The sequence below is a fragment of the Cavia porcellus genome, unplaced genomic scaffold (genome assembly GCF_034190915.1).
Source record: "Cavia porcellus strain 051 isolate PalLab524CR breed Dunkin Hartley unplaced genomic scaffold, mCavPor4.1 scaffold_22, whole genome shotgun sequence".
Lineage (NCBI taxonomy): Eukaryota > Metazoa > Chordata > Mammalia > Rodentia > Caviidae > Cavia > Cavia porcellus.
This window is the reverse complement of record NW_026947505.1, coordinates 26858287-26881587: the sequence shown is the minus strand read 5'-3', so window position 1 is coordinate 26881587 and position 23301 is coordinate 26858287. Positions and strand designations below refer to the sequence as shown.

The window sequence follows — 23301 nt, the reverse complement described above, 5'->3', positions numbered from 1 at the left end:
GTGCTACACCACTGAGCTGCATCCCTGGCCTCGTCTTGTCTTTTAGACAATGAAGATAAGAACATTGAGAGTCCTAGAAATAGGACAGAAGAAGACCAAAGACACTGGAAGGCCTAGGACAAAATGGCAGAGGGAAGCTCAGAAGGCCACTCCACCAAGCACTGCAGGCAAGCTTTGGGGAGATCAGCGGGACTTCCTGTGGCTCTCCAAACACCCTAGAGAGACAATGATAGAGACACAGTGGTCCAGTATCCCGAGAGCCTGGCACAATCAGAGATAGCCCGAGCCATGGCCTGGAACACGTCCTCTCCGAGTCCTGAGCTGAATGGGAGTATAAGATGGATGAGTTTCAAAGATCCTTCTCATATTCTAAGATTCTGTCACAACCATCCCCTCGATTCTGAGATTTTTTATAAGTTTTACATGGAATATAATGTGGTCTCCCTAATTCCTTTCTATACTACTATGTTCATTTGATCTATGTTTATCAGCCTCATACAGAGCTCAAGAAGTTTCTGAAAGAAAACTCCAAATTTAATGAAAACTTTTTTGGAAGGTTCAGGGTATAATCTTTATGGAGACAGAAAGTGAGCTAAGTGTTACTCGGACCTGAGGCTGAGCTGGGAGGGTGGGTGACTGCTAAGGGTGCAGAACTGTCCAGACGTGATGAGAATGCTCCAACTTAGAAAATGGAGATGGAGCTCAGGGCTGAAGTGTTCCCCTAGCATGTGGGAGCCCTGGGTTCAATCCCCAGCACTGCAAAAATAAAGAAGAAAAAAAGAACGTTCTAACTTTAGGTTATAGAGCTTGTTACACAACTCTAAGTGCACTGAGAATACTGAGTAGTATGCATTACATGGGTGCAGTTTATGGTATGGATCACCAAAGGTCAAAAAAAAAATCTCTTTCAGAAAGCGCTCTTGGGCTGAGGTATAATCAAGTTCAGGCACACTTTTCTATGTTACCTTTCAGTGCCACTGACCATCCACGGACATCTGGGTTGCTCCTTACTCATGGGAAAACTGCATACTAATAAAGCATTTTTTTTCTCCACAGAACTCCGAGCCCACATGAGACCCATCCATCTCACGCCCCAGGCTGATGTGTCACATTGTCAATGCAGCAAACCAACAGCTGTGGGACTCAGAGGCTCCCCATCTAAGGCGTAGGGACAATTCTAGGTCTGGGCTAAGAAGCTGAACCCCAGACTGGGAACTCAGAGGCCTGCTGTGTCAAGCACCCCCAACAACCTAGCACACTGTACTCTGGGCCTCTTCACCCACTGGCTGATGACCCAAGTGCGGTCACACGAGAGGCTTTGGTAAGAAGAGCCGGAGATGACAAAGGCTCCAGGTGAGAGGTTTTCTGAAAGTACCACATTTCCTCCAGACAGGGGAGAAAATGGAGATTATTGTGAGGAACCCTTAGGCTACTCAGCCCTCAGTGTGCTTCATTAGGGAACCCACGCAGGGAGTCGCATGTCTTTCATTGATGAGAAGTATGTTCTTTGATAGTATTCCCATCCCTGAACTCTTTGCAGGACACAGAAGCCAAATTCCTCTGGCACTGACCACAGCCATGCTTTAGATGGTACTGGGTATTTTTAGAAATCATGGGAAGGCTCTGTACAGTCCTCACATGGCTCCACACAGGCACCAAATGCCAGACCCATCATACGGCCACCAAGGGCCCTGGTGACTTCTGAAGGCCTCTGTGAGAGTCCCAGCCCCCAAACCATTCTTAGTACACAGAACATGGCCCAGCACACCCTGAGGCCTCCTCCTTCAGGACACGCACACACACTGTACCCAGGTCAGAGAATACCAGTGTTTGTTCATCCAAACACTGAAAACCAGCCTGTATGCACACACACACACAATACGCACATGTACACATACACTTCGACTCAACACACTGAACCGAGGGAAAAAACCCAAAAAATTCCGCATGAAAGAAACAGGTTTAAAGAAACAAACTGCAGCTCCTGGAGGGCAGAGAAACAATAACAGAGAACAGTTTTTGTTATCACCTACCTGAAGCCCAGGCTGCTCCCAAAACAGTGGAACTGACCCTCTGATCTGGACAAAAGACGAGACTCCATCATCCATGTAAATCGTCTGCGGCACAAGGAAACAGAAACGGAAAGGTATTCTTCAATGAAATCCAATGTCCTGGGCCGGTAATGGGATCCGGTGCCTGTGACCTGACACCAGTCAGGAAGGGCAGACAGTGGACTTGGGCGCCCTCTGCTCTCTCACCTAGCGCATATGGCCCTGGCCAGGTGGCAGAGCATGTGGCTGCTGGCCAGCCTCTGAAGGGGTCTGCAGTGGGCTGGAGGCTCCCAGATCTATCCTTTAGGGTCTGTGGGAACACACACCCCTAGGGTGGAGCTGTGCCCTGTTCCATGAAAAACCCAGCCCCCCTCCTCCTCCCCACTTTGGAAACAGAAACAAATGTGCTCTGGAATTTAACTAAGACCTTTCTCAGTGCCCTCCTCTATTTCCACCTGTCCAATAGCTAAGTAGCAGGGAGCCAGCTACTGGGAAAGAATTGAAGAAATCAAACGAACCAGGAAGCAATACAGCCAAAAGACGTAGCTGACTGCACCTGTCAGTCTCGTATTTGACAACACAAGTCAAGACTCAGCTTGAACTTGGTCCTGGCCCTGTGCCACCATGTCCTTAAACACACCACTCAGTCAACACTCACAACAGTTTCCACAAGCTTCTAGTATCCTGCCCCTGTACAGAAACAGATAAACTTATGCTTTGTAAAATATCCCTCACAGGCACAGGTTACTTTAGAGTATGCCTGCAGGCTTCCAATGACATTTAAAAGACAAAAAGTACAGGCCTGAGCACTCACAGGGAAGACTGCAGTGGTTATCAGATGCTCAGTCTTTATCTGTGCAATCCTACCCTGGCCTGGCGGGGGCACCGCTATGAGTCCCTTCCATTGCTAACCAGCCTGCGCCCTTACAGGTAGCTTTCCACACAGGCCAGATCACACTCAGGCCACACATGCATTAGTAATTCTGCAGGGGAGGGTGTGACAGTAAGACCTGCAAGTCCACAGGCCACAGGCATGATAGACCTAGTATTTGTGTTATGAATTATAATTCTAGCCTTAGTGGCCAAAGGAAAAAGGTGCTGTGTTTCCACGTATGGACTCCCAGAAAATTTGTCATTCTCCTTTACTCAACTACCAAAACCCAGCACAGAATAGCAGATTGTTGAAATCATTGCCAGCATGGTTGCTACGGTGAGACTAAGGACACAAAGCTGACCTAAGTGCAATCTACACAAGCCCAGATTCCAGAGAAAGAAACCAAGTCAGTCAACATTCAAATATGAAGACAACTATCAGTGATGCTCAGGGTCTGATCAAGCCTAGGAACTCTCACCCTTCACTCAGAGACCACGTGCTCCCAGGGCTGCTTCTAACCTGACCTGGATCCTCCAGAGCTGCATCCTGTTTAGAACCAGTTTCCAGAACACCTGGGATCCCCTTCCCCACTGGGTTAAGAGGAAAGAGTGCTGTAAAGTTCTCTCCTCTTTCTTCTCCAGGAAGTCCTTCTATGTCTATACCTCCAGGCCCCTGACCTGGCCACCAGCACCTGAGATGCTCCATAGTGCTCTCAGCATGCGAATGGGAGAGAGAGAAGGTCCTGTCTCACATCATGGATCCCTTCCACAGAGGTCACTTGAGGCCTGGAGAGAGGTAGGATGGAGCGTGAAGTACATGAGAACAGCATGCTGTCGAGTGTCCCATCTGGGCCAAATCACTTTGCAAGCTCCCTCGTGCCCAGTAGGATGGCCCCAGGGAGCCACTGAACACAGTCTCAGTTTCTTTCTAAATAGAGCCAATGTCACCTGGTATGTGATGGGAATGAAAGTGCATCACCCAGCACTGAGTAGGCACTGAAAAGGAGCAACTGCTGTGACTGTGGACGAGCCCATCCAGCAATAAGGAGGGTTCCCGGGGCAGGATGAGAGGCAAACAAAACTAGGCCGTGAGCGAATGAGGCAGGAAGGAATCCCAGAGCAGATCAGCTGGGAGGGAGATGGGGACGCAGCAACCAACAGGAGCCCTTTGTTGGAAGGAGTAAGCCTGGGCATGTGCTGTCTGTACCAGGCAGTTAGAAGGCCACTGTGAGTGGTCTCTTTCTCAAAATGGTGGGAGCAGAAATCAAAGTGCCATAAATTGAAAGGGACAAAACAGGAGAATATGCCAACTGTAGGCACACACTTCCATCTGAAAGGCCTTTTGCTGGACCTCTGTGTTCAGATGCAGCAGTAACAAACCAGCCTTTACAAGTCTGCACTCCAGGGAGGAAACAGCCATTCTAACCTCCATCCCCTCAGTTACTCAGCGGCCTTATCTCCAAAAGCCAAATATTTATCTCGTATCTTTTGACTGACTAAGGGCCTTTTTGGTTTTGTTTTTCTGCAGTGAGTCACTGCTGCAGAGCAAGCCCACTGGGGATGACTCAGAGCTGAGCCAGAAAGACTTAAAGCTTCCTCCCAGGAAGCCAAAGATGCCACCCACCCATATACACAACATGTGTTTGTACATATACACCACACAGATGCACACAGGGTATACACATACAACCCAGCATGTGATGTATATAACATATGCAGCACACCAATGTACATACAGCATGCAGAGCATGTGATATGTCCACACCACACAGAACATGCGACATGTACATACCACATACAGATGTGTACATACCACAACATACATACATGCACACACAGCCTGCCTAGGAGGAGGCAGATTGTTCACTCCTGGGAGGAAAATGTTAGAACAAGGCAGAAGCAGAGGGGGCTGAGGAGCCAGTTGGTCTCTTGAAAGTCCCCACTCTGTGTACAATTATTCACCAAATGACACCTGAAAAGGCCATCTGGCTTCCCCCAGTGCCTACTTCAGGGCCTCTGGTCTGTAGACTCCTCTCCAGTAGGGCCCAAGCCAGAAGTGGCTTGTGGGTACCATCATCAGGGTCGTACTGCCCCAGCATGCCTCTTTCCCAGCTCAGCACTGAGGAGCTCAGCGGTTGCCTGCACCCTGGGGCCAGGTGACCAGAATCAGTGTCTACCAGTGTCCATCACTGTCCAAGGTCAGGCGGAGGAGGAAGCAACATTCCTTACCTGAATACCCTCCTATACCTACCAAACCCCTATACTTAAAGGCCCTAGAGAGCTTGCACAATCGCTATCTTATTTTATTTATTTTTTGTACTGGGGATCAAACTCATGACCTTGCGCTTGCCAGGCAGGTACTTACATGACTGAGCTAAATCCCCGGCTACAATCTGCTATTTCATATGAGCAAAGGCAGGAGACAGGTACCCAATGGTGCACACTGTCCCCAATTCCTGGTCCTGCAGACTCAAGGGAATATGACATGCCTGGTGTCCATGATATCACTTCAGCCCTAAACGACAGCAGGCAGGTCCCAAAGTTCAGTGAACCACCTCACCAGGGCTACTCCCTAAGCTTCTCAAAGATTGCAGAGTAAGCAGAGCCTTCCTTCTCCACCTGGTGCTAGTCTCCACGACACATTATGAGAAGCACCTGCATCAGCATGTGGCTAGTGTGTCAGGCTGGAGGCAAGCAACCGAGCCCCTAGAAGAGCCCTGACAGGCAGAACATTGCAGCCTTGTCTCTGCTGTACCCTACGTCCCACATGCCCAAGATGGAACTGGAGCCAAATAGGCTCACCAGCAGACCCTGCTGAAGTGCCCAAGGGTTCATTTCCAGGTTGCCAGCAAGGACAACTGGACACACTTCTGTGAATGACACCCCCCTCTCCACGTGGTCACCTTCTCCTCAGCATCACAGTAGTCTGACTGCCTGGATTCCAACTTTACACATGGTCCATCGGGAGCAGCCTCAAATGTATGTCCCCAAATGCTTGACGTGCCTGGTGCAAACAGTCACCGTGGAGTTAAATTACACCCTCTCAGTGAGACAGAGCCTTTGTCTACAGCTGCCTGTGTCTCAGGGTGGACAGATGGTGGTGCCCAACTGCCCTTCATAGAGAGCCCAGCACTGCCTGGCTCAGAGTTCCGGAAAACAAAAACTAGGAAGATCTAAAAGGCATACTATGGAAGTCAAGAAATCACTCCCTCAATCCCAAGAAAAGGAGGTGGAGATAGTTCAACCAGCAACGATCATGTTAAGATTTTCCACTCCAAAATTCATGCTGAAATTTAATCCTCAATATGAGATACCAGTATTTAGAGGTGGGACCAGGGCTCTGTCTCAATGGATTAATGGGATATCTTGAAAGTAGGTTTGTTAATAAACAGCAGTCTGGGTAGGCCTCCTGTGTGGTCTGTCTCTCATCAAGTGATGTCTTGTGCCACAGGACTTTGCTAGCAAGGTGGCCATCACCAAATCAGGGACAGTGGCACATACTTGTCATCACAACTACTTGGAAGGCTGAAGCAGGATGATAGCAGAAAATGTGAGACTATACTGGGTAACTCAGTGACACTGTTTCAAAATAAAAAATAAGGGCTGGGGGAAAAAAGATGTGGGTATGGTGGTGCACACCTGTTATCCCAGCACTTAGGAGACTTAGCAGAATTGCTATGAGTTCAAGGCCACACTACAAAGTGGGGGGAAAAAATCACTAGAGCCTGAAGCCCTTCTACTTGGATTAGAACTATGAGTCAAAATAAAACTTTATGACTTACAGTATTAGTCATTTTCCCATCACCAGGATAAAATACTGACACACACAATTTAAGGAGGAGATTTATCTTGGTATAACTTACAGTTTCAGAGGACTCAGTTCATAGGCAGCTGGCTACAAGGTGTGGTTTAAGTGCAAAGCAGAGGAAAGCTGCTCAGCCTACGGCAGGCAGGAAACAGAGCAAGCAAGAAAAGCCACGCGGATGTACCCTTCAAAGTCACACCCCTCCAGTGACCTCCTCCAACTGGGCCCTGCCGCCTAAGAACATATTCAGCTGGGAACTCATCAGTGGATCAGTCCACTGATGATCCAATTACCTTGCAAAAGCTCCACCTGTGAACACATGTGACTTTAGGCCTGGGGTATTTTGGATCTAAACTGTAACACTTACCCAGGTATTGTGTAATTAGCAAAAGGAAATAGACTAACACAGGGGTGTGACCAAAGAGCTGGGAAAGGCTGTTTATATCTCTAAGGCCTTGCTGGGATACCCTAAAATAGAAGATTTAGGGGTTGTGGGCAAGGTCCCTGCTCCCAAGCCCTACCAAGTTAACTGGGAAAACAAGAGACACATGCCATTCCTTGGCACACATCATTAAAAAGCCAGGGCAAAGGCCCCAGCTTGAGTCTTAGAAATGCCTGCTAGTCTGCAGAAAGCAAAGCAAGGAAAGATCACAAGGAGAGTGTTCCTGAAGCCAGATGCACTGCATCAAAGGCGCAGTCCTTTCATATGGGATTATGTACTGGCTATGGGTTGGCTTGTATCTCTTCCAAAGCAGATAAATCCTAGCCCTAGTACTCCAAAGTGTGACCTTGTTTGGAAATAGCATTTTTGCAGATGTAATTAGTTTAAGTGAGGCCATCCAGGATGGAAAAGGGTGATCACTGACTCAATATGACTGGTGTCCTTAGAAAGAGAGACAGGCAGAAGAGACAGAGCCCAGAGTGATGCTGTCCCCATCCCAGGGCCAGAAATTAGAAGAGGGGAGAGAAACCCTCTCCTAGGGGCTTTGAAGAGAACATGACCTTGCCTGACATCTTGATTTCAGATTCCTAGCATCCAGAACTGAGAGAACAAAGGCCCAGGATTTTAAACCACCCAGTATATGTATGGCACTTTATTATGGCAGTACCAGGAAGCTCACACACCCCTCCTAGACATTCTGTGTTAAAAGGTCCTACCTCAGTTAGGTGTGGCGGTGCACACCTGTAAGTCCAGTACTGTGGGAGATCAAGGCAGGACTGGAAGTCTGAGCCCAGCCTGGACCACTTAGTGATTTAGAGAGATCTTGTGTCAAAAAACACAAAAAGGACTGCGGATGTATCTAAGTGTGAAGGCCCTGGGTTTAATCACACACAGAGACACGCGGGAGACCTATCTTATATGAAAGGACAGCAACAGTGGAGAGCTGTTTCCCTGATGACAGACTTGGAAGACACACTGGATGAGACCAGTTTATTAACTAGATAGATAATAAAGGGAAGCTAGGACTCAGCTTCCCTCTACAGCCCCATGATGACCTCTGGAATCTGCTCCATCACCCAGTTCAGACACCTTGAGATGCTGATTTGTACAGACATGCTTTGCTCCTTTGATTCTGTTCCCAGCACAGCTCCCAGTTTGTGGCAGGTGATAAACAATAAAGATATACTGAATATCTGAAGGGTAAAAAAGTGCGGCTGGAGAAGTGGTCGGGAAGGTGGTGCGTGTGAGGTGAAGGCAGTCATCTTTGCAATGCAGGCATAAGCCAGGAAAGAAGACCTCCTCCACTAGGGGGCTGCAAATTCTTTCCTTCCTCCCTCTTTTCTATTTATTTTTTGTATGGTGTCCGGGATAGAACCCAGGGCCTCATGCATGCTAGGCAAGCACTTTATCAATGCTACATCCCCACTCCTCTCATTTTCAACCAGGCAGTTATTTAACAGCCTTGTAAATATTCAAGAGCATGAGCCCTCTGAGCAGAATCACTGATAACTGCACCTGCTGCTTGTTTGAGGGCTCCTTTTCCATGCCCTCTCCCAGGCCTGCCTGACTTCAGAAGTCTCCCCATCTTTGCATCTTTAATAGCTGTTTCCTACAAAATGGAGCTCCACACTGATTTGTGTTGCCTTTGAATCCCTGAGCACACAGAAGCTCATGGGGTAGGGGCAGGTGTGCAGATTTGTGCTGAATTAAACAGGCTTAAGTCTGCAGAAGGAGTGTTTGTCACAGTGGGGGCAGAGCCACAGCTGCACTAAGTACACATGAGGTGTTTGCAGCTTGCCACCCACAGTGGGTCACACCTGTCCCTCTCTGGGGCTTTCTCTTCCAGTTGATATTCTGGAGGCCAGCAGTATCCCACAGGGTGCAAGTCAGAACAAACACAACAGCAGTTGTAAGACTGCTCTGCTCTCTGGGAGAACAGAAGTTAGGAAAGGAAACCGATGGGGAATTTCAGAGTCCCACTCTACAACAGATGAAAGCAATTGTTCCTTGAAATGCTGACTTCACTGCTCCCAAGTACTCACACTTGCTTCTAGGATGAAGCTTGAGCTGATTTAGAATAAACGTTTCTTCTCCCATTCTTCCACTGAATTGATGTACTTTTTTATCCTAAAAATACTTTTCAAGCCCTGTTGGTTCATCTTTCAGCTGCTTCCGGAATAAGTGTCACCCTTCCTGACCACAGCAACCACTTCTGACTCCTTCTAACTAAAAATACCTTAGGTAAGCAACATTTTCCCAACATGAGATGTGAATCAAAAACCACGCAAACCTAAGCCAGATTTTTCATGCAGAGGCCAATTACACATACAGGAAGGAGCCATGACCAGAAATCAGCCCCCATACATCAAGGTCCCTTCTGTCCCCAGTGAAAAATGCAGGAGTTGCAGTGCCTGAGAACCATGCAGTGCCATGGGCGGGCCTGGGCACTCACCTGCTCGGTCTCCACGAAGTTGGACACATGGCCATCGTCATTCACGCCACGGGTCTGGAAGCGAGCGCCAGCGCGCTCACAGCTGATGCGCGAGATGAGACAGGCCTTGGCCTGCTTGTGCGAGGCATACACTGTGCGGATGGCCACCACGCCGCAGATGACCTTCAGCAGCCAGTCACAGCAGCTCACCTGGTGCTGCCGCAGGGGCACGTGCAGTAGCTGGTTCCTGCAAAATGTAGCCCTGCAGGTTAGGATCACCTTAGCACTTCAGACCAACACTGCACTCAGCATGGGTGTGGACAAGGCACTGGTGGGGGCGTCCGCTCAGGACTCTGCACTGGGGACATACAGATCCAGAAGTCATGTGCTTCAGAGAGGCCCCAATGACAGGGTCACTATGACATCCCAAAGGTACCACCAGTTGTCAAAAAGGGCAAACAGAAGCAAAACTAGATGTGAGCAGGCACCTTGCAGCGAATTTCAGAGGACCTTCTGTTTAGAGGCTACCACATTTTTAAAATTAGAACTCACCAATAAAAAAAATGTAATCATGTTTTGATTAAATAATAACCATGTCCAGTGATAAAATGACAAATGATAAAAAGTAATCATTAAATATATACACAATTAAGTTATATACATATCTATAAACTTGTGGGGTGAATATGATAAAAGCATTACAAGGCAATCCAAAATAAAATTTGATACAAGTTCCAGTATCACCTCCTCATACCCAGAGGACTGTTCCAGGTTCTGGAGTCCATGGTGATAGTGACAGTGAAAATAGCCAACAGGTACAAGCACACATAGCACCATCCCCCATGCTTGGGTGATAGACTAACTTACTGCGTCTTTCAAAGGAGCCCATGTGACAGGTAGGACTAGAAACCCATTTTACAGATAAAGAAACTAAGGCACAGAAAACAAAAACATTTGCCCAAGGTCACAGGGCTTATGAGCAGAGCTGGTGCTCCTCAGCCTGACCCCTCTTGATGAAGGCACTATATTTACACATAGTCATGTCACCCTCTCACCCCCACACCCAGGGGACCTGAGCTGTGTCATTGTGAGGCCTGTCACCAGGGGACTCTCTCCTACAGGGTCTGAAGCAAATCTAGATCACAATGCCCTACTTTTACAAAAAAAGGCAACCCAATTCCTGCCCTTGGCCTTCCTCAAAGACAGCAGCACGTTCTCATTGCTGGGAATGTGTGCTGTGAGTTCTGACAGATCTCTGGGCTCCTCTAAAACCTCTATTCTGGGGCCACAGCCACTTGCACCCCACAGGGAAGCCTGGCTCCCAGTGACTTCTCACAGCCCCAGGGTTCTTCTGCATGAAAAATGATGACCATGAAGCACAATTTTACAAAAGTATGTCTCCTTCTGAGTCACTGTAAACTTCAGGTGATAATTACAAAATATTAAATCTACCTTTGGCATGAAAGCCAGACCTCCAGATTCCAGATCTGCCAGAGAGAGCTCGGGCTTCTGTCACCAAAAGGCAGGTGAGCCTTGTACCAAATAGATAACTCCAAATAACCTCTTCTAGAGGCATGTGCCTGATCCTCTGGGTGGGATAGCTCATACTCCAGGAGAAAGTGACCCAAATCTATAAAGGACCACGGAGTTTTGCACTCGCTACTAGGACTTGAGTGTCCCGGCAAGCAATTTTTAGTATAACTGACAACCAGCTGGAGAGACCCCCTGCTGCCCACCTTCCCTCCCTCACTAGCCACTTGCATGTAGACCCCATGGATTCTTGCTGTGGGTCTCCAGACCTCGGACACTGACCACAGTATGGTGGGTGTAGGTGATGGAGCCCACAAACACTCTTCCTGGGAACTTGGCTGTAGTCAGTTCTGTGGTCTTGGTCCTGAGCCCCAATACCATGCCCCAGAGTGGGTGCCATCCAGCAGCTGGTGCCTCCACAATTACTCTCTACTTCCCAATTCCAAATCCATCCTGGACCAAGATTCCTATCACTGTTGCTTTTCTTCTGTCTCCAAGGTCTAAGGGTAGTAATGTTGGCCAGCAGACCTGGGCATCATCCCACATAACCAATGCCTCCTCTTGGCTCCTTCACAGGACATGGCAGGGTCTTGACCTCAAGGTCCAGAAAAGCCCATAGGTAACTGACATATTCATAGGGCCATCTACTCAGAGCCATGCCCTTACATGGGATGAAGGCTAGATGACCTAAACATACATAAGCCCAGCCAGACTTGTCTACATATGTTCTGACAAGTTACTTTGCCTTGTTGACTCAATTTCCCTAGAGACAGGGCTGGTTTAGCTTGTGACTACCAGCCTGTATGCTAGACCTAGAATGCCTGGGTTCACATCCTAGCTCAGCCACTTACAAAACGTAGAATTCGGCAAAATGCCCATGCCCTTTCATGCCTCAGTTTCTCTAGCTGTAAGAAGGAGTAACAGACTCTGCCTCCTAAGACTCTGAGTTATCACCCCAAGCATTATAGACTAGTACTTGAAACACAGTGTTTTGTAACTGTCACGGGGAATATCTGGACACAACAGGTAAGTGGGCTCTGGAGCCGCCCACGGAGCACTGAGCATGCGCCAGCACACAGGGCGCACTCACAGATGCCAGCTCAAACGCTCTTTCCCTACCGAGAATAAGTTTTCTTTTCTAAATCTATGAGACAACTTGAATCCATTCCCTAGGCTCACAGGGCAGCGAACTCAGGTTAGTTTTTCTCTCATCCTGCAGAGAGAGCAGGTGTGGGTCTCAGCTCTCCAGAGGTGACCTACAATCCAGAGACTGGTGTAACATGAGAGTCAAGGACAAGCTGCCACCCACAGCCTGCCCTCTGGGGTCCCGGGGCCCTCACCAGAAGAAGGAGCTCCCGCACTCCGAGCTGTCATCACCCTGCTTCTGCGCCCGGACAGTCAGGTCGAAGCGGGAGCCATCATTGGGCCACGAGAAGTAAAACACCCCTGAGCTGAGGATCTTCCGCAGGGCGAGCAGGCGGTCCTCCTCTCGGGCCTCCTCCTGCAGAGGGTAAAACTCGATCGCGGTGATTTTGTAGATTTCTGCATCTGGAATTCTGCCCACCGATGTGCAGCCTGTCACCAACACCAGGAAACTCAGAGAAGCACCACCTGCAAGTGGAATCAGATGAGAGAGCTGAAGGGGCTGTGGTTTACCAGCCCCATCCTGCAGGTCTCTAGCATCTCTAGCACTGGGTCATCTTTGCCTAGGGCTCTACAGCACTGTCACCTAAGCCTAGGATGTTGGCTCACAGCACCAGATGCCGGGAGCAGCTGGAAACAGAGTCTGGCCTTAGCCCAGCTCTCTAGGATCAGCAGTCTGCTTCTATGGATCCTCTGACGATTCTTGTGTGGACAGCTTCCAGATCTCAGCCCTCTCCCACAGCTGCACCCTAAGTGCTTCAGCCTACCTTCCCCACTCACCTGCCAGCCTTCTTCACTTTCCAGGGAGAGGGCCTGGGGAGCCCCTGAATGAGCCACCAGCTCCCCATCAGCACTGGTCACATGCAAAGCCAACTGCCCCCTGCAGCCTGTGTCCCTCAGCAGATGCCCTCCTGAGGGCATGGTCACTGTTGCCTTCTAGAACCAATGGTGTTTGAAGCATGTGTCCTAAACCAATTCCTGTGCAGGTCACCCAGACCACACTGGCCTGCTGCCCGGAGAAGAGTGCAGTCTCTGGGGCACTGCCACTCTGTCCCTGGCTTTGCCCCATTTCCTGTTCTGTGCCCCCTACCACACAATGCTTCACAACTATACTGTCTGAGTGAGGCATGGATGGCAATATTGTGCCTCTGGAAGAGTGGGACACTTGCCCCATTAACAGACAGGGTCCAAGAGATGGCCTGAGTGGACAACTGGCCTGGTTCAGTCCAAAAGACACGCTGAGGTTTAAGGATCCTCTCCCAGCAACATCTACTCTAAACAGCGAGAGGCCACTGCTTAGAGTGATAGTTTAGACATCCTCAGATTGCTCCATGCTTGGACGAAAGACCCCAAAGACAGATAGTTATACCTCCCCAGGCTTCCTCCTCACACCTCACAGGAGGAAGAAGGTGGCTCACAGAATGGTTTTTATTAAAGCACATTCACTGAATAAGTGGATCACAACTCACTTGCCTGCTGATGCACAGTGGGGTGGTGAGGCACCTGCAGAATCACAGTACTGGTTCCTGTCACAGCTCCCCACTCATGTCATAAGGAGACCACTGAGCACCTGACAATGAAGGAATTCATGTTGGGCACAGCAACAGGGGTCAGAGTGTCTCAAGCAGGGTGCATGGGGTCTCTGTGGCTAGCATTCTTGACTCCCAGCTCCAGAGATGCAGACAATCTCCAGCCTTGGCTGGGACAAGTCCACAGCTCTCTGCCTGACAGATGGGGAGTACACCATTCAGCAAAGTCCCTTGGCATGGCAGAAAAACAGGCTAGGAGTGGGTTTGAGAAGAGCAATGGAAATTTTTGCTTTTCTCTCCTTCCGCCCAAGTCAGGAAGTGGATTTCTCACCCTACTCCTCACCAGCCTCTGCGTAGGGGCCTGAGTAGCTGGCAGGAGTCCCAGGCTGCCAGGAAGACAGCAGGCATCTTCTGCGCAGGCCAGCGGCCTGGGGGAGGCTCTGAAGGCTGGGCTGCAGCAGGCATGCAAGATGAATGAGGAAAATGGAATGTGCCACCACAACAGGAAACTGGTCCTGAGTCCTGGGGCTCTGGAGGGTGCAGGCAAGTGACAGTTGCCACTAGGTGCTTTTGTAGAGCTCATACTTAGGACAGTGCTCACACATTTCAGGCAAGTACTCATTGCAGCCTCCTAAATCATTATTATCTCATTATTATCTCATTTTACAGACAGTGGGAAGAAAAGAGGCCCAGAGAGAAAGTGGCCTTTACAAGGTGACAGAGTTGGGGACCTGGGATCCAAACCCATTTTCTGGCCGTACCACCTGGACAGGTTACTCAAGTCAAGTCTGGCTGTAGACTTGAAGGTGGTAGAACCAACCTACCTAGAAATGCTGTTCTTGCAGAGGGGCTTAGTCACTGCCCAAGCACATGCTGGTCTGTGTTGGATTGGAGATACAAAGGTAGAATTTACCTTCAGCCCAAACCCTGTCTGCCACTAGCATCCAGCAGATTTCAATGAGCTTGGCTTGCTGTACCTTTCAAGAGTGTGGCCGCCAACATACCCATTGTAACTGAATGGGGACACCCTGACCTTCACATATTTAAGTCTTCACCCCCATGTGACAGCATGAGAAGGCGGGCCCTCTGAGGGAATCTGGTCAGTGACAGTGGAGTCCTCATGCATGGATCAGCTCTTTATTAAAGAAGCCCCAGAGAGCTCCCTCACTTCTTCCACACCACAAGGACACAGAGAAGGTCTGTGAACCAGGAGATGAGCCCTCACTACCCAGACACAAAATCTGCTGGCCCCTTGACCTTGGGCTGGCAATCTCTGAGCTATAAAGAATAAATTTCTGTTGCTCATAAGCCATTGTTTCCACCTAGAGAACTCTGCTATGGCAGCCAAACAGATCCAGACAGCACCCCTGGCTCATTTGACAAAAGACACCACAAAGTTTCAAGCATCATTTAAGAATAATATTCTTTCAGCACATTCTACATATTGACAGGTAAAAATAAGGCAGCACAGTCTTCTTTACTGGTATCCAGTGGAATCCACAGTGACTGGATACCCATCCCCATCTATTATGGAATTTTTAGCCATCTCTCCATCCAACTTCTGCACCAACTTTCATCCAAATTTTGTATTTCTGTTTTCTGTTGATCACCTTATAAGAGTATGTAACAGTTTGCTGCTAAACTCAGAATATAAGAAGACTTTCTTCTGGTTTTTTATTACAATTATTTTTAGTATTCAATTGGTCAAACAATGCAAGCAGTGCAATGTAAACAAAGCATTGTGGAAATAATCAATGAATGTATAAAATGTGTTTGGGTGGCATCTCAATGGCACAGGTAAATACTATTTATTGTGGAACTGAAGTACGTGCTGTGTAACTTCTAATTGTTTTTCATTTTGTACATGTAAACACTATGCAAACTTTTCCACATTAATAAATAGATGGAAACAGAAAGAGCTTCATTATAGAAATGTCACTCAATTCTTCAAAGTCTTTTAGAGATAATACTAAAAAACGTTTTGACAGACTATTTCCAGTGGTGTCAGATGCCATGCCAATTCAGGTCTTCGGTTTCATGGAAGCAAACAACTGGCTGTTCCCTTACTTGCAAACAAAACTGGTTCTGAGCCACTGACGTGACTGAAGTTGGTGCTGTCAACAATGTTTTGAATCGTCCCTCTGCCTGGCATCCTAGAGGTGGCTACCTCCTGAGAGGGGCTCATGAGGAGATTCCAAATGGCAGAAAGATGCCTTTCCTTCATACCATGACGAAGGTGGTCAGGAGGCAGGGACAGTGAGGACAGCAACCTGTCTTTCCACCATGAGTATGATCTAAGATGAATCACTTGCAGGGGAGAGCTGAGGATCCGAGAATGATTCCCTCAGAACCCCCGTGTCTGTGCACCCTGGACATCATGTGGCACAGGGGAACACGGTCCTGAGCTTCCAGATTCCTGACCTGGAACTCGCCTAGGGAGATGGGCTGGGGGTTTGCCTGGTTCAACCCAGTACCAGTGGCCTCCTCCCCCAACACTGTGACTCTGTCCTACCCACTCTTGGCCCACAGAGGTGTTCTTGGGGGAAAAAGTGAGCCCTGAGGGGTTACCTGCCACCAGTGTATACAAGTTCCCCTTGAGTGGCAGACCTGGGCTTTGCTTTTGTGACATAGGATCAAAACTGGCCCAGGGAGGGCCTAGGAGGTGGTCAGTTGAGGCTGAGTCTATCCTAGGCTTGAAGCAAGGATCTTATAGTAAGGGAAACATTAGACTCAAAATTCTGGGTTATCCTTTTTTACTCCTGCACTGGCCTGTGGGGCCTCGGACAAGTTCTGACCCTCTTTGGGCCCTGCAGGGAGATGCATCAAGTGGTCTCTGTGTCCCTCTCAGGTTAAGGTCTCTGGTTCCAGGGCTCTAGCCAAAGCAAGACCATGTATAGTCTTGCTGGTCAGAGAGAGGTAAGGGGGAGAGAGAGGAAGCAGTGGTGATTTACCACACAGATCCCAAAGAGCAGAAGGCTCAGTCCAGACCACACTGTGGAAGCAGTTGACCACCCCTATACTGCTTGATGGGGACAGAGTTTCAGGGTGGGGAATGCAGGGAGTTCTGGATGTGGGTGCTAGTGATGGATGCACAGCTTTGTTGATGCCACTTAAAATGGTTAAAATGGCAAGTTTTAGGCTAGGTATATTTTACCACAATTAAATAAAACAAACAAACAAACAAAAAACCAAATTTCAATCTCAGTTCAGAGAATCTGTCCTCCCACGGCTGTCTTCAAGCCATCTTCAAGCAAAGCTGTCCAGTGCCCCAACCTCTTGCAGTTACAGGGTCAAGCACTCAACCAGCAGTAGCCATTTGTCATTGTGAGGGGCTGGCTATTGGGATGCATCACCACAATGCATCACCACAGACATATGTCCTGTTATCAGGGCCAGCCCTGTGCCCTATGCCTCCTCTGTGCTGGTGTTTTTCATGTTTTTCCTCTGCAGTGCCTGTCTGCCATGCCACTCTGCCTTGGAGCCAGTCAACTACAGACTGAAACCTCAGTGAACTATGAGCCAAAATAAATCTCTCCTCTATTAACTCGGATGTCAGCTATTCTGTTCCAGCAACAAGAAAATAGCAAAAACAATGTCCAATTTAAATGCCCAATCCTCCTGTCCTTCAGATACCCCAGGCCCTCTGAAATGTGCTTAAAAAATGTGCTAAATTGTACTAAAAAATTATTCCCAGACTGGTAGAGACGTGGTCTCCAGCACCTTTCTCCCCCATTGATGGAACATGGAGGTAGGGTGTACAGCACCATGCTGGGGTCCCAGCCTGCAATCAGTGTGCTCAGTGCATTTATACCAACGAACCTGCCAAACAATGTGAACCACAGGCCCCCTCACCTCAAGAAGTTAGGTATCAAACATTTACCAGCACACCACTGGGTATAAGTATTAAAGTAAATTACCCTAAGATGGGCAAAGGTCAGTCTGTTTCAAGATTTGCTATAGATCACTGTGTACCCAAAACTCCCAGAGCCAGCCTACCCAGGGTCTGAGGAGCACACCATGGTTTTCAAGCCTACCATATTCATCCCCTTATGAAAGCTGGGGAAATAGCTCAGCAGCAAAGCACCTGACCGGCAAGCACAAGGTCGTGAGTTCAATTCTTGGTACCAAAACAAATGAAAAAACAAGACACATCTCCTTATGAAGAGCTCTTAGGATTCATGTAGGATAGTGATGAGGCAATTTCCCTGGTTTTATAACTATGGAGAAATTAACTGAGCCTAGAAGGTCAGTCAATTGTGAGTCTGGAGCTAGGAAGTTAGGATACCAGCCTGATGGAGAACTTTGAGGGTCATCATGCACAATATCACAGGCTCTGCACTGTATACCTCCAGGAAAAACAACTCATAAAATGACTCATTATAAACTAGGGTTTGAATAGAGTCCCTCAGGCAAGGAAGCAGAAAGATCTTGAGTGCTTGGGTTAAAGAATAGTTAAGTCCACATAATCATTGCAATAAATTTTTTTTTTCTGCTATACTTGCTTTCTGTGCTTTGAATTGAGTATATATCAGGAGGCCCAACTCCTGGGCTAATCATGGGGCCTCCAACCCCTTCTAGTTGGCATTCTGGGAAGGAAGGAGATAGTTTCCCACAAAAACCTAGAAACCTGGAATAAGCCTTCAACATTATTTTTGTGCATGTTTCTTAATTTCTAACATAAAATCTATTTTAAAGTTGAAATTAACAACTTGTCCCAAATTAAGAGTCTGAGAGGGAAGCCTCTTTCTTGGTAGAGACTCAGTCTAAAATATCAAAAGGGAGACCACTCCCAATACAAGCTGGTCATCCTGGAAGCCCCTGAAAGGCAGAGTAACACTCAGTACTACCCAGTACATTCAAAAGGTAAAAGACTCAAGAGGGAGCAGAGTTTGGGTCAGGGACTTATGGGATGGGGAGGGGAATCAAGATGCAGTCAACCACTCTCAAAACTTAACGTAAATGCCCAATCCTCCCATCCTTGAGATATCTAAGAGCACACTCCAAAATGTGCTGAAAATGGGTCAAAGAATCCTGGCATCCAAAAATCAAACACAACCAGGGAGACTTCTAAAAGCCCATCCTACACGGTATCTACCAGTCAGGGCTGGGGTCTTAGAGGACAGCAGAAATAGGGCTGGGGATCAAATGATCTTTACCACATCCAAGCTCCAGGCTGAGTGTGCACCCAGCTTGGCTGGTCTGGCCAGAGCAGCTCAGGAAGTTAATCACCTCTCTACACTTCCTATCCCCACAATAACCTACTGATGCTTATATGGCCCCTGCATCAGGATTTACTCTGATGATGTCTTTGGGTGCTATTACCCTCCCAGTCAGGAACAATTCCTGGTTGCTGATCTTAGATCACACCCTGGGAAAAGTCACTGCCCCTTTCGATAGGACAAGTGTGACTCTTTCTGTCCTCCTTGAAAGCTGGTCACCAGTCCCTTTTAGAGAGGCAGACAGCCTGGTTGGTAGACGTGGCCCTTGTGCCACGAGGCATGAGTTTAAAACTCAGGTTAGGGCTTGAGATGAATGTGAATGTGAGCCAGTTACTGTCCTTCCCTTTCCAGTCTCTGTCAGATATAAAATGAATCATTCATTTATGTTCCAGAAAAGCTTGCCAGCTATAACTGTAAGATTTGACTATAAGCCATCCTGAGTGCCGAGATGTTACACTGGGAAGAAAGGAGTTTTGTGGCAGATGGAGAACATTGCAGAAGCTGCTGATGCATCCCTTTCACTAAGTACAGAGCAGGATAATAATTGTGCTGACCTCAGGCACTGGGGGAATGGAGTAAAAACCTTCAAACCTACACACAGTGCAGAGAAACCAGTCAGTTAGTGTCATCCTTACCATCATCACAGTGGAAGGCAAAGCCCCCAGTTATCTTTTGTGACCTCAGAAAGCTCACTGTGGAGGAAACTGTCCAGACTGTTGTCTGGCAGCATATTTGCATGGAAAAAGCAAGTGCTCAGAAGCAGCAGGATACAGAGGTGGGTTTGAATCCCAGGTGAGCCTCTCACTGTAAACAGTTATGAGAACCCTCTACCTATTTCCTTTACTGCACATGGGGACAAAGATGCATCACCATGTGGGCTTATCTTTAGGACTGAGAAAGTTTACCTACAGCTAGCCTTTGGCACAAAGAGATATTGCACAAAGTACATTTCGTCATGTGAGCATTGAATGTTTTTCTGAAACATTGCCTATTTGGAAATAATGGATGTAATCATCAGAGCTTAGGAAAAAGCACCTTATGACAGAAAAGAGCCAGAAAAGTAGTAGTGGCAAACACAGCACTATTCTATCAGATTTGGAAACCCCTGGTCTCTCATATGCTGGATGTGGAAAAAGCCAGAGACCTGAATTTGGACAATTCACAGTCATTCCCACATCAGATGGGCAGGGCCAAGAATCAGGAATGTGATCTGGACCCTGGTCTTGAGGCCAACGGCCCCTGGGGACCTCCACAGCCAGGACACTGGTGACACAGATAGACCTCACATGAAGCAGGTGTCTGGGGGAGGAGGAAGAAAAGGGCGACTGCAGAACCAGAGGGCCCTGGGGCCTGAGGCCCAGGAGCTGCTGAGGTGGTGCAGGGGTGGCTGTGACCAGCTTAGCTCTGGAGTCTCAGCCAGAGCAGGAATGCCCACGTCTTCTAGTGCACTCTCGCCCCTTTCCGCAGACCTCACCACCCGTGTTTGAGTGCAGTTTTCTATCCTCCCCGACTCCAGCATAATGCTAGGTGCTGAACAGCAGGTACGGGGTCCATTTTCCCCTTTTCCTTCGGGCTGCACCTCCTTCCCCCAGTTCAGTGCCTCCCCCCCCCCCCCCCCCGCCTACACAGCCATAGAGCCCTGTGCAGCTTCTGCCCTGGACTCCTGGCCTTGTCCACCTACGTGGGCACATCTGAGAGGAAGTAGAGACCCCACTCCCAATGACAAACAGCCTTTGGAGCAGAAACCCCAATCAGAACTTTAGGAAAACTCAAGGTCTACGGACTGATAAACATGAGCTTCATCGGCACTCAAGAGCTGGGAGCCACATCCTCCTCCACCCCAGACAGGTGACAATCAGGTGTTCATCACTTTGATCTCCTCCCCAGTGAGAGGCAGGCTTCAAGACAGAAACATCTTAAGAGATAAAGTAGTTAAAACAGGACACCTTAACCCCACAGCTCCCAAATGAACACAAGAGACCCTGGGCTGCCCCCACTGAACCGATACTCACCGGATTTTAACCTGAGCTCCCCCAGGCAGCCATAAGCATCCGTGAGCTTGCCATACTGTCCCTTAATGACTTCCTTCTCTTCAGGAGCTGGGGGAGAAGCATAGGAGAGCAGACATCAGCAGCGGCTCCTGCTTACGCCCGTTCATTCACACTGCGCTTGCCAAGCTGATTCCCACCCACATGAAAAAGAAAACGCAGACAATAGCTCGGCCCACAAACACCATGCCTGGAGGTTTTATCATGCAAGAATCACAGAGCTGCAGGGATTCAGAACTTCCACGAAGGCTTGTTCTCTGGAAGTGCTGACAGCTATCTAGGGGCTGGGAAATGTGTGTGCATCCCTGGGTGGCCAAAGGTACTGGGGCTGCAGCTTCCAGCTGGCAGTAGGCACCTTAGGCCTGTCCTGTCCCACTATGCCACCTTCCATTCCACTTGCTCAGGAACAAGTGAGGCAACATAATCGCTGATGTGGTCTTTCCTTCCGAAGACTCAGCCACAGGAGACGAGAACTCTCCAAGGGACCTGCTTCTGACTGGGGGACATCTGAAGAGAGGGCTGGAGTCCATGAGTGGCAAGGCAAGCTACAGGCCTGGCCTGCTAGGTCATTAGCAGTGCTTCTCAAGCCATGCCAAGGCACAGCCTTACTTAAAAGCAAAAGAGGAAAACAGAAAGCAAAATGACCAGAGAAGGCCCATTAAAAGCAGGGAGGGCTAACCTTCATCGGATACCACAAACCCTGGCTATTTCAGGGGCAGCGGCAGTCCTGTGGACCCCTTCATCAAATAATACTTTAAATGAATCATCATGAAGATGTTATACTACATGAAAGAAACCAGTCACAAAAGACCATTAAATATTCCATATATATTAAGTATCCCAAACAGGCAAATTTATAGATTCAAAAATATATTTATGGCTGCCAGGGGCTGACACTGGAAGAATGGGGGTTTAGGATTATTGCTAATGACTCTGAGATCTCTCTCTTTTTTTCTCTATCTCTGGTACCAAGAATCAAATTTATGAACTCGAGCTTGCCAAACAGGTGTTGTGCCACTAAGCTATATCCCCAGCCTCCCTTAGGATCTCAAGGATTCTCCCCTCATTTTTTAGAACAAAAATGTTCTAAAATTAGATTGTGGAGATGGCCTGCATGACCCATAAATATGGAGTTAATAATTTAAAACAAGCCCTCTTGGTGCCATGCACAGACTGCTGGGAGACCAGCCAGACACCAGCCATTTCCCGCGATGCAGTGCCATTCATGGATTTCAGGGGAAGATAAAAAGAAGTCACCAAGAAGCAAGCCCTCCCTGGGAATCAGCCATGCATGGGCCGCTGGGGAGACAGCTAGACCCCAGCCTTTTCCCATGAGTCAGCACCATTTGTGGACTTCAGGGAAGAGAACAAGATGTCACCAAAAATAAGCCCTCCCTGTGAATTGGCGCTATGAGTGGGCCACTGAGGGGACAGTCAGACCCTAGCTTCTTCCTGTGAGTCAGAGCCATTTGCAGACTGTAAGGGAAGGGAACAAGAAGTCACCAAGAAGCAAGCCCTCCCTGCAAATCAGCACCATACATGGGCCGCTGATGAGAGAGCCAGAGATACCAGCCCCTTCCAGCCTGTGGGCTGAGAAACAAAAAGAGTCCACAACACCTAACTCTACCTCTCCATTGAAAGCCACCAGTTGATCTGGAGAAACACAGGCAATGATGATATTGAGGTAAAATACAATTTAATGCTTGTAGTGTTTAGTGTTTCATTTCATTTTTATCGGTACCAAGGATCGAACTCACGACCGCCTGCTTGCAAGGCAGGTGCTTATGCCGCTGAGCTAAATCCCCAGCCCCGTGTTTAGTGTTTCAATGACTTTGCAGGTCTAAAGCTGGTAGTCTGATCATCGATTCAGAAGATAATAATACACAGTGTAGCATCTATGGGAGATCTCTTTCTGAGGGTGGTAGCCAATGTTAATTCCCTATCATCCTGTTTTGAAGGCTTGTATCATTTTCATTGTTTCATTGGGTTGGGTTTGATTCTGTACCGTTTTGTTTAGTTTTATTATATCTGATGGCATGGGCAGCTATTTCAAAGATAACAAGATATATTATGGTAGCCATTTGGGATTTACTCTTATATTTTGAAGTCCTTTACTACATTTATTGTTTTGTTTTCATTGGTTCTATTTTGTTTTGTTTGATTTTGTCTGAAGGTATCTGTAGCTATTTTGAAGACAAGAAGAGGCATTATAGTAACCATTACTGATTTC

At 48.1% G+C, this 23301-nt stretch overlaps 1 protein-coding gene across 6 annotated transcripts in view; it reads right to left on the bottom strand.

The window, feature by feature from the left end:
• Synj2 (synaptojanin 2) overlaps positions 1 to 23301 on the bottom strand; it is a 103079-nt gene that overhangs the window by 50455 nt on the left and 29323 nt on the right. For 5 of the 6 annotated variants that reach the window (XM_003468435.5, XM_003468436.5, XM_005003132.4 and 2 more), the window contains exons 2-5: positions 21036 to 21122; positions 12473 to 12743; positions 9624 to 9849; positions 2034 to 2117 (exon numbers count right to left, since the gene is read on the bottom strand). In XM_003468435.5, coding sequence (XP_003468483.1) covers positions 2034 to 2117; positions 9624 to 9849; positions 12473 to 12743; positions 21036 to 21122 — 668 coding nt within the window. Of the gene's footprint in view, positions 1 to 2033; positions 2118 to 6787; positions 6953 to 9623; positions 9850 to 12472; positions 12744 to 21035; positions 21123 to 23301 lie in introns of those variants that run through there. The other variant, XM_063232954.1, reaches the window with a different exon arrangement.